Source organism: Homalodisca vitripennis, chromosome 2 (genome assembly GCF_021130785.1).
Source record: "Homalodisca vitripennis isolate AUS2020 chromosome 2, UT_GWSS_2.1, whole genome shotgun sequence".
NCBI classification, from domain to species: Eukaryota; Metazoa; Arthropoda; class Insecta; order Hemiptera; family Cicadellidae; genus Homalodisca; species Homalodisca vitripennis.
Window position 1 is genome coordinate 6,145,501 of NC_060208.1, and position 10,714 is coordinate 6,156,214.

At 38.0% G+C, this 10,714-nt stretch overlaps 1 protein-coding gene across 1 annotated transcript; it reads left to right on the top strand.

Moving 5' to 3' along the window:
- The first annotated feature begins 173 nt into the window (after window positions 1–173).
- Window positions 174–10,101, top strand: LOC124353452 (zinc finger and SCAN domain-containing protein 10-like). Its single transcript, XM_046803290.1, has 9 exons — window positions 174–230; window positions 1,483–1,681; window positions 2,376–2,607; window positions 3,422–3,426; window positions 3,975–4,217; window positions 6,420–6,601; window positions 7,639–7,789; window positions 9,077–9,250; window positions 9,890–10,101. The coding sequence occupies exons 1-9, from the start codon at window positions 174–176 to the stop codon at window positions 10,099–10,101; spliced, it is 1,455 nt and encodes a 484-aa protein (XP_046659246.1).
- Window positions 10,102–10,714: the final 613 nt, after the last annotated feature.

A 10,714-nucleotide genomic window follows, 5' to 3' on the forward strand; every position in this document is an offset into this window, starting at 1 on the left:
CCTATCTACTATTTGTTATTAGGCTATGTAAGAAGGTTTTGATTAGTTTACTATTATCATAAATGTGTTACCAGTAGTACTGCTGTACCAAAATTAAAGATAATTTTTATGCGCATCCAAGTAATCTGAGCTTGAACGTAAGTACTAGCTCGAGGGATCTTTTTTCGCCAGAAATGCGGGGTGTCGCCGCCACCGAAGCTCGCACTGATGGTCAGGAGCATTACCGAACGGTACTTTGCCGACCTCAGATCACGTTGGCCTTAAAACTAAAAGCGTTTGGATGCGTGTTAATGATATCTAAATTAGATGTATCCCATTATTCCGCTGCCAAAAATAAAGACAACCCGTGTTTGAAGTTTAAATTGTTGTCATGGGATAACACTCAAAAGTTGTTTCATTACAGCTGGCTGTAAGTTTATTTTTTCCGTTAAAAAAGTTAGTCAACAACTTCAAGCTATTTTGCTGAAGGGAAATTTTCTCTTTTTGCAACTGGCAACACTGATTGTGAAAGCAACAAGTCCATTGCTGTTTCTCTCTGTTACTCCAATAAATTACGGTGTTTATCTGTCAGACTTTGAAATGGCGTTTTTACCACTGATTGACGATGATCGTAAAGGAATCAACATGTCTCAACAAAAGTCAAGTGCTCCTTCAGTAAGTTGTTATTTCATCAGTAATTTAATGTCATTAAAACTGCTGTACATTTATGTAGTTAACTACATTTTTTCTTCAAAGTATAACATTCGCCTGCTGTGACAAATCACACGAGGTTCCAGTTTATTAATCAATTAAATTATAGTTCAGAGGCAATAGTTTCAATGCAGTTATATGACCGTCCGTGCGCAAGGTTTTGCGAATCCGATCAACATAGTCATCTTCTGTTGATGAGTTCAAGGCATACCTCTTTGATCAGAAAATTGAACTAAATCTCATGCTGAAAATCGTAATATTGGGTTGAATGCATGTCTGTCCAAACCTGTGAAATGAATGGGGGAGTTAATAGTAATATTATAGTACTAACTGTACTTTATTACTGATTCTCTACTTCATTACTGATACTTGCAGTATGATTTTTTGAATTGTCAAACTGTAATAAAGAACATTTTAATTTTATTACATTGCTTCGCGTATGTTCTTTTCAGACTCCGAAGGGTTTGAGAAGATGGATAACAAAAGAAAAACAGAATGTGATTTAGGCACGCTACTCTAAGTACGTTCCTGGCGAATAAACAGAGTTGGCCTCGTAATAAATTACCTGTAGCTTTTGATGGGCGTAAAGGAAAGAAGCGGCAATGTGCTTAGCGCTTTCTCCTTTGACCTCAATCAATAATGTACGGTAACACTTAAATGACCCGAACAAGTTGTTTGACACGGGGCAGATTTTAAAAACAGGACGTTGTCATTTTTAGACAGTTCGTTAACCTGGCTCTATTAGAATATTTCAGTACCTCTTCGTTACATTGTATTATTCGCCTGTTTTAGATCACATGCGGTTCATCTGCGGGTGCGGGCGACACTATAAGCGGAAAGGAACGCTCGCTTGGCACAGGAAATACGAGTGCGGTCAACTGCCACACCAGCGTTGCCAATATTGCGAGTACAAAACCCATAAGCGGTGTAACCTGCTACGTCATCTCAGGCAGTTCCACCAACTGGACATTCCTCTGGAGCGGCACCGCAGGCCTGCCAACCCACTCGACGCCACTGCTTAAATTTATCATATATGAAAATAAAATATATTGTATATGAAGCAACACAATAAATATTGTTATTTACAAATTTAAACCATATAACTTATTCCTTGACTAATTTCAAGGTCATCCGTATAGATATATACATTTTGAAATTCAATTACGAACTACATTTTTAATGTATACTTATTTTATTCTTAGATTTCATTTTTTCGCACATAACACATTTTTAAATAATGAGGTTTTGTATTACTTAACTGAAGTCTCCCAAGGTTTCTATTTAAAATTAAGTTTTTTGGATTAAGGCAAAAACATGTTCTAGCACATAATTTAAATTGCCGAAATAACATAATTAAGTAACATGTTTGCTAAATGCAATAATATAGCATGTTTCGTGTAGTATTATGAGCTATGGTAAATGGAGTTTATAAGCAGCAAGGAAAGATTTGCTTCCAAAACTGACTATTCAACAATTTTTTTTAAAGATTTTTGTGGCTTATTAAAATGTTTGAATTCCTTGTGGAATAGTCAAAGTATTTTCTTTTCACAGGGGTACAATTAAACATGATAAACACATCCAAGAAATAAATAATCGAATCAAAAACATTTTGCAACATTTCTAAGAGAGCGAAATGATCGTATTGTATGTAAGAAGGTGTGCACTACTAAGAAGCCGTGTTGCAGTGACAGGCAGACGGATGTACGCCTGCGAGATGTGCGGCAAGTTGTACTCGCACGCCGTCACACTGCGGCAACACGTGAAGCACGTGTGCGGCAAGGCGCCCCGCCACTGCTGCCAACTGTGCGACTACAAGACTCCTGTGCGCGGCACACTGCTGCGGCACCTGCGAACAGTCCACAAACAAGACATACCGCCTGAGCGCTTCACTGTCAACAACTCCAAGTACACTACGCGGTAAGAGGCCGTGGGCGTGCCGTGCCAGTAAGTATAATGAAGACGAAAAGAAAATATATTTGCTATCAATTTCTTGTTTATTGTTTACATTATTTCATACCCCTTGTATGTAACCCCATTATCTTCTTAGTAGGCGATCGTTACGTATGACATTGATCAATAAACTACTTTCAATAATTGTCTCTGATCATCTCTTATTTCATAATTTATACAGTATATTATTACGAGTTGGTAGTTTTAATATTTTAGGAGAAGTGGAGATTTTATTCAGATAATAATTGTAATTTTATAGGTGTTTAGTGAGTTTTTATCTTGTTTCTGCATTGATGCTATATCGTGGAGGAAGAAAGTATCTATTTAACCGTACAAGTTTAGCAAAGAAGTTTGGTTTACTTTTAATCTCCCTAGTCAATTTCAATGTCTATCCAGAGATATCACTGATAGTGACCGTTTTAACGTAAGGTAAGTAGACACTTTCACCCTTTCGTTCGTGTAATGGCGTTGATCCTCACAAATTCCAAGTACCAGGAATCTAGTTAAGTTTTCGTTATACAATAGCTAACAAAAATCCTTAATCACCTTCTTAATGGATTGTGTCATGCTTTCACTTGAAACTCTGTATCGTCTCAGGTCAAGAGGTGATATTTATCAACCCATCGTAGCTGTCACCTCATGACAGGGAATAACCCAGATACAGTGGAAACTCTGTATCGTCTCAGGTCAAGAGGTGATATTTATCAACCCATCGTAGCTGTCACCTCATGACAGGGAATAACCTATTAAGATACAGTTGAAACTCTTGAATGTTGCACAGATGTTGTACATTGGACCTTAAATACACCAAAGAAATGTACGCTTGCGGTTAACTAAAGATATCAGTAAGAACTAAACAAAAATATTTTAAATCACCCATATTTTGAACGCTTCAGACAGTGAAAGAAAAAGATTACCTGTAAGGTTAGGAATTTATGAACTTAAGTTAAATAATAATACATCTTATTTCAGCAATTTCTAAGAAATGTATTACTTGCGCTTAGATTCCAAATTTTCTACTGACATATTATCATGAACAACTTCATGAATAAGTGGAATTCCACTGTTGATTTAAACAAATCTGCTGTCTTTGCGTATAAAAAGTTGTATTTTTTATTAGTTAAAGCGTTAAACCTCCCGTATTTTTTTTAAATTGGTACCATATCTCTTACTCATGTATTGTAAACAATGTTACAAGAAAATAATATTGGCAGTAAAAGTGTCGATACCAATATAGGGGTAAATCCACAGAGTTGAGAAGTATTAATATGCTAGTCTCAGACACCAATCAATCACCACTACCTGACCTGTCACTGAACATCTGCTTGTTTCAGTGTTTCTGGAAAGGCACTTATGCACGTGTGGGAAGCACTACAAGAACAAAGCGTCGCTGGTGTGGCACATTAGGCACGAGTGCGGCAAGGCGCCTGCGCACAGCTGTCCTCACTGTGTGTACAAGACGCGCGTGCGTAGTAGTCTACTCCGACACCTGCGCAATGTACACAAGCTGGACGTCCCGCCTGAACGCTATATCTCTCGCCCCACGGAACCGGCCGGCATCGCCTTCATTAAACAATGTGCCGACAAGATGTAAATAACAAATGGTTAATGGTTATTTATCAAGAAGAACGATTTTTTCTACAATTTTTGCGCAGTGATTTAATTTTTATATGAATTTCTAGGATTTAAATATACAATAAATAATTTTGCAATATAAACTATGGTTTTTTTCTCGTCAATTTGAAATTTATTTCCTTCTTACTCCTGATAACATCAAGCCTCTTTTCTGTTGTGTATTTTTACTATCCTATTCTTTGCTTTTTATTTATTTATGTTTATCTAGTAATATAGTTTGATCATTAAACTGATATATAACTTTACAAATATAGGTACTGTTTTTAAGACTGCAAATTGTCGATTTTGTTTTTACCTAGACAAATATAGAAAACTCATTATTTTCATTTCATTGTACTATTCCAATGTAAAATTTATAATTGATGGTGTAATTTAAATCTCTAAGGGTACTAACAATAATTTTATAGTATAAGTAACTGTAACATTTCTTAAAGTAGAGATTGTTACTTTTTGCAATAAAGTTTCAGTTTCAGGAACAGGCGTACGCCTAAACCTTTAATGAATAATAATGTGTCTTGCATTTGGAATAATTACAATTATATATTCACAGTAACAATACTATTTAAAAGTTGATATGTGATAATTAATTAGTGTTAGTAGTAAATTGGTAGTTTTACGATTAGCTTTTGGGTCGTTGTTTGTTTTAAAGCATACTTCACAGTATTAAAGTATATACGAAACGTAATGTCTACTTGATCGTGGGAGACCATTATCTTAAATATCATGTGGTAGTCCTACGATTACGTCGACGTTAGTTTTCTGCATGAAGTCAATATAAGTGGGTGATTATTTAATTTATTTTACTAATAGTTATAGACTAAGTAACGTTAAACATTAATACCGGGTACTTCAGTATCTGTGGGGTTTTATGCTTTGTGCATGTAATTATATTGCTTATAGAGATTGTAGAAATATCTCGAAGTGAAATTGTAACTTTTGGGAACTTAATTGTTTGTGCCATTAGTTCACTCCTTAAGGATATGTTCCACGAGGAGAAAAGGAGCCTTGAATATAAACATTGATGAGTAGGTAATTTGTACAACACTGACTGTATAGTCGCCATAATGGTTTAATCAACTCGTAATACTGTCAAAGCCTTAGAAACTGCGTAATTATAAATAAAAGTAAAGTAAAGGATGTCATTTTTACCACGCGAAGCTAGGGCTAAGAATACCTCTCTAACACTTAATCAGGGTATCAATGATTTAAAGGTGACTTCCGAACCACCACCCCCAACGACCTGGCAGGCGGGCTGCTTGCAAGGACAGGATCGCTCAGCGGTCACCCAACCAAGCAGCAGCCACGCTCGACGTTGCTTGCGATAACCACTGGTCTGCTACACCGCCTTTTGGCAATTCAGTTATGTTAGAACATTGGTTTATATTGTAATGTACACAATGTATTTGTAATTGTTTGTTGTGATTGAATACTTGTCAAACTTTTGTTAGAACTGATAGCGTCGTAACCTGAGATAAAAAAAACACACTTTTTCGATTTTCTCTACTTGAATAATAACTGAGATATATCCATATCTTATCCCAGTCGTTGAACGACCCCCGCTTGATACCTTAAGAGTTGTCGTGGTTTAGTGACTAATAAACCAGTATAAATATTACTAGTGGTTTGGAGCATAAATATGAATGGCCGCCTTATATAATATTTTTAGGTTTCTGTTCTTTTTGTTTTAAGTATTTATTAATTATAACTATATCTATATTGTATTGTTGATCTCAGTAGGCTATATAAACTTTAGCCGTATACTTTGCGTTTCTTTATACAAAATCAAACTGTTTTTATTGACGCTAGCTAAAGACTTTACTCCAACTGTACGTATTATCTTTTTACCACTTTGAGTTTAAATCAACAAAAAAGTAGCTGCCGTGTAAAGAATACCGCATTACAAGTCCATACGTGTCATGAAATTAAATGTCAGTTGCTTCATTATTGTTTGTTTTTAATTTCGTTGTGAATCCGAACTGAGTTTAATCCAGACAGACTCCACCTACAATCATCTAACATTACCAAACGATTTTGCAGAGTGACGTCATCTAGATGTAACCTTCTAACGTTGTTCTCAACGTAAATTCGCCATTTAGTGTATTGATGTGACGTAATAGAACTCCAGAGTTCCGTGTGGTTTCCAGATGGCGGTGACAGGTACACGTGTGACTGCGGCAGGAGTTACAAGCACCTGGTCACGTACCGCCGCCACCAGAACAACGAGTGTGGCCGCACCCCGCGTCAGCAGTGTCACCTCTGCAGCAGGTTCAAGACACACAGGCGCTGCGACTTGCTGCGTCACCTGCGCAACTTCCACAAGCTGCACGTGCCTCTAGAGCGTCATTTCAGGCTCAAGGACGGATAATTGTAACATGATGATAGTACGTTTGTGTTGAAGTGTCTTATGGTATAAAATCTGAATTATGAATCACTAAAATACACACTAACGACTTATAACAATTACTGTAACATTTATGGAGTTTAAACCCAATAATAGTTCGTGCATTTCAATAATAATTAATAGCTACAATTAATTTTACGACACAAATTACCACCTTTATCTGGTCATGTAACGCATTTTAATCTGTTGTAGGACGCTTTTTGATCCTGATAACAATTCTTGTAGTTCAACAATAACCAGTAGCTTTAACGAATCTTGCTACTAAAACTGCTGTTTTATTTGAAATCTCTCTAATACTTGCCGTAATTCGGTCTGAAACAATACATGTATGTAATTAATTTCAACTCGATATCAAACCGATACAATGCAGTATATCACGTAACGATAGTCTTACCGATCCAAAAGAGTGCCTTCATTACGTGACTATGTCAAATGATAAAAAGTCATAAAGTGATAATCGGTTTAATTACAAATTTGATATGCTGCAAATTTCTCCTAGCGCTCATGGTTACTAATAACAATTGTTTTGTCCAAGATAAACCTATTTATCGCGATTCAAGTGTCCTGGACCGTTCTGTCAAGAGCCATCGCGCGAGCTGACAGACAGACAAGATTAAGAAGACCCTGTTGGAACCTAAATTAATTCGTGATTTAAAAAATGGCCATCTCCATTTTGTCAAAGCATGTTACTATAAATAATGGACTAGAAGAAATTAAATTACATTTTTTAAACGATATATAAATATTAAGGTGCAAGGGTTATGTTTCAAGGTAACTTTAAAAAATGTAACCAAGTACAATCTATAGTATGCAAAACAAGATGGAGTTTTCAAATTATTCCTCAATCGTATTTGATTTTGTAACCTTTCCTTTTCTCATTAGATGTTTCGCTTTAAAGAATGAGTTTACTCCAGGAAAATGGAGTGGTTTATTCGTATGTTTACACGATTGTAACGTTTCAGTCACTGTCACGGACACGGGCGGAGATCACGAACGTTTCCTGTGTTCCTGCGGCAGAAGCTACAAGTGGAAAGGAACGCTCGTGTGGCACCAGAAACACGAGTGTGGTGGAAAGGAACGCTCCCAGTGCTGCCACCTTTGTGCCTACAAAACGTACTACCGCTGTCATCTGCTCCGCCACTTGCGCTCCGTACACAAACTCGACCTGCCTCTGGAGAGATCGAGGACTAAACTGAACGAAGAATCTGTTACACATACATACGCGTAGTCGGCAAAACAAACAATGACGAACAATGAATTGTGGCGTTCACTGTGATAACGAATTTGTAATAAATCTAGAGATGTATTTTTTACTAACATTATATTCATTGAAATCCCGTGTTTAGTACATTACTGAGTTTGTTATGAGCTGAATCCTTGGCAGTATTGTTTCTGAGTCCGTTGTTTGAAGTTTCCATTGTAAAGGTGGGTCTGGGAATTATGGAAATGTCCATTCACGGAAGATCGGTACTTACGTAAAGTCTAATAACAGGTTGGCCCAGGCCATCCATCCACCCTGAAATGAGGTTGAGGCACAGTGATGTCTCCTCTCTAGCTGTAATCGCATCACTCGTCCCCATTTTATTTGGAAAGAAGCCGATCAGGGAATTGTCAACCGATTCACGGAGAGCAAAGGGGCTGATTTGACACGTCCATCCCAACTCCAGAGAAATCTGCAAGCGTATGGAGACTGCCGTGGGCCAGGTTATCGGTTTATCCTGACAGAACCGGTCTCCGAATAGTGAAAGGACTGTCGGTGTACCCTACGCGTAATCATAAGGATCTGCCCTCGACATCTCGAGCCAATTGGCAGCTCAGACTCAGAGTGAAAGTGAAGGTACCCGTGAAGACACCCAATCATCGCTGGTGTACAGATATCCGAGGGCACAGAAGAAATTTCTCACCCAGGGTCTCCTATCAGTACTCGGATTTAACATTTTTTGACCATTCCTAGTAACTAGGCATTTCGTATGTGGCTCTTAAGACAGGTTCCTCACTTGCCTTCGAGAGAGAGGTCTATGTGTCATAGCGTCATCCTCTGAATGGTGAGTCTGTTCACTGTAGCAGAGCCCTAAAGCTGTCACGTCATATAGTAAATAATAAAAGGCTAAATTTCCCCACTGAATGTGTATTCCCATATAACACTCCTCGCGATCGTAAGAATCTGAAAAACCTCCCCAAGTAATGATAACTGCAATGTTGGTGATTATTTAAATATTCACGGTTTACGTAACAAGAATAAGTTAGTCGTTGTCTGTGTAATGTGTGTTCCCGCATTTTGGATCATTGATATCACCACTGCGAACAGGTTGTTATAATGTATATTATTATTGTTCGACTCGAGTACAAGGTGCACCTGCAAGACGGTACAGTTCTGACTCGTGTGTGCCCGGGTTTCAGCCGGCCTGCGGAGTCACGAGTGTGAGGACTGCGGTCGCCGCTACACCTGGCCGTCCAGCCTCAGACATCACAAGCTGAGGGAGTGTGGCAAGGCGCCCCCACACGTGTGTCAGCTCTGCCCGTACCGCACATATCGCATCAACGACCTCAAGCGACACAAGGCGGCCAGGCACGGTCTGTTACCCGACTCCACGCCTGACACTGCAGACAATCTCTGAAATTTGTTAATGACCATTACAGATCAATACAATGTTGCCTTTGTCTTTCATTTCCTGTTAATCGGCTTGGGCCACCATCACTGATGTTCAGTTTTGATTTTAAGCGCTCAATGATATTTTACTTTGACCTTTTTCTCCAGCTTCTTAATTATTTTGTATTTTTATATATTTGAAAATTTAAATTTTGCAGCGTTACAGTAAATGTTTCTTATGTCTGCTGTATTTCTATTAAGTGGGCATAATTTTAAAGGAACTTAAATTATAATTTATTGAAATTTTTTTTTAGTGTCTATTAATTGTTATCGTTTCCAATTCACTATTTGGCTTCTAGGCTTACACTGTTCAGGCGTAGTCGCACTCGCTCTGGAAACGTTCGTTACGAAGATGTGGTGTGATATATTGTGCGTTCGTCAGGTGAGTGTAGGATGACGTAAGGAGAAAGTGTCACATTGCTGTATCACGGCTTTACAAATCTACCAATTAACCTCGGACGCTTTGCAACGCTTCACTTACTGGGGTTCCAGGTGTCAGTTAGCGAGTGAGTGAGTGAGTGAGTGAGGACAGGGTATTGACAGTGGATTGTACTCTGCGGTAGGTGGCGGAAGGTACGCCTCCAACTCCACACAGTCGGCGAAGCACAGGTGTACGCAGTGCGGACGTAGTTACTCCTGGCTCTCGAGTCTGAAGCAGCACCTGATCCGAGAGTGCGGTAAAGAGCCCATGTTCTCCTGCCAGGTCTGCAGCTACCGCACGTTCCGCAGCAACAACCTCAAGCGACACTACGCTGCGAGGCACAACATCATTTAGGTAGGCACTACCATTCATTTCTTCTGTAAACTAACCAACTACTTGAGCTGTTAATCTGGTATAGTGATCTTAAGAACGGTACAGTTAGTCTGATGCTTTTTGTCTCGAGGTCAAATGGTGGTTATAAACTTTTATTGATTAATATATTCACCATTAAGTATTTCACAGATGGTCTTGGGATCAGTAGGCTATTTTATACAGTACAACCTCGTTTATCCGGACCTCATTTATACGGATCTCCGAGTTATCTTTATCAATTTTACTGAATTGAGGGATTCAATTTTTAAATTAAAATTTTTATATAATAATTTTTGTTCTTGAAATCAGTTTATTCAGTCTCGTTACACAGTACAACCTCGTTTATCCGGACCTCATTAAATTTATCCGGATCTCCAAATTATCTGCATCGATTTCATAGAGTGGAGGGATCCAAATTTCTTTTAATAATAAGCGATTTTTGTTCTATTTTTAGCTTGATTTGTGTTACCGTTAAAACGTGTTTAGCGTTTGGAATAATACATTATTTTATAATATAAAGTATAATAACAAACTAACATTGTTACTGTAGGCCTACGAGAGGTTGATAATTGTAAATTTTGCAGATGTAAATTAT

Bases quoted from the DNA above. Each gene is read 5' to 3' on its own strand.
- LOC124353452 (XM_046803290.1), top strand. From the start codon at position 174: ATGCGGGGTGTCGCCGCCACCGAAGCTCGCACTGATGGTCAGGAGCAT. The intron at 231-1,482 runs GTACTTTGCCGA...CGCCTGTTTTAG, and splicing joins GTCAGGAGCATTACCGAACG to ATCACATGCGGTTCATCTGC. The intron at 7,790-9,076 runs GTACTACCGCTG...CCCGGGTTTCAG, and splicing joins CACCTTTGTGCCTACAAAAC to CCGGCCTGCGGAGTCACGAG.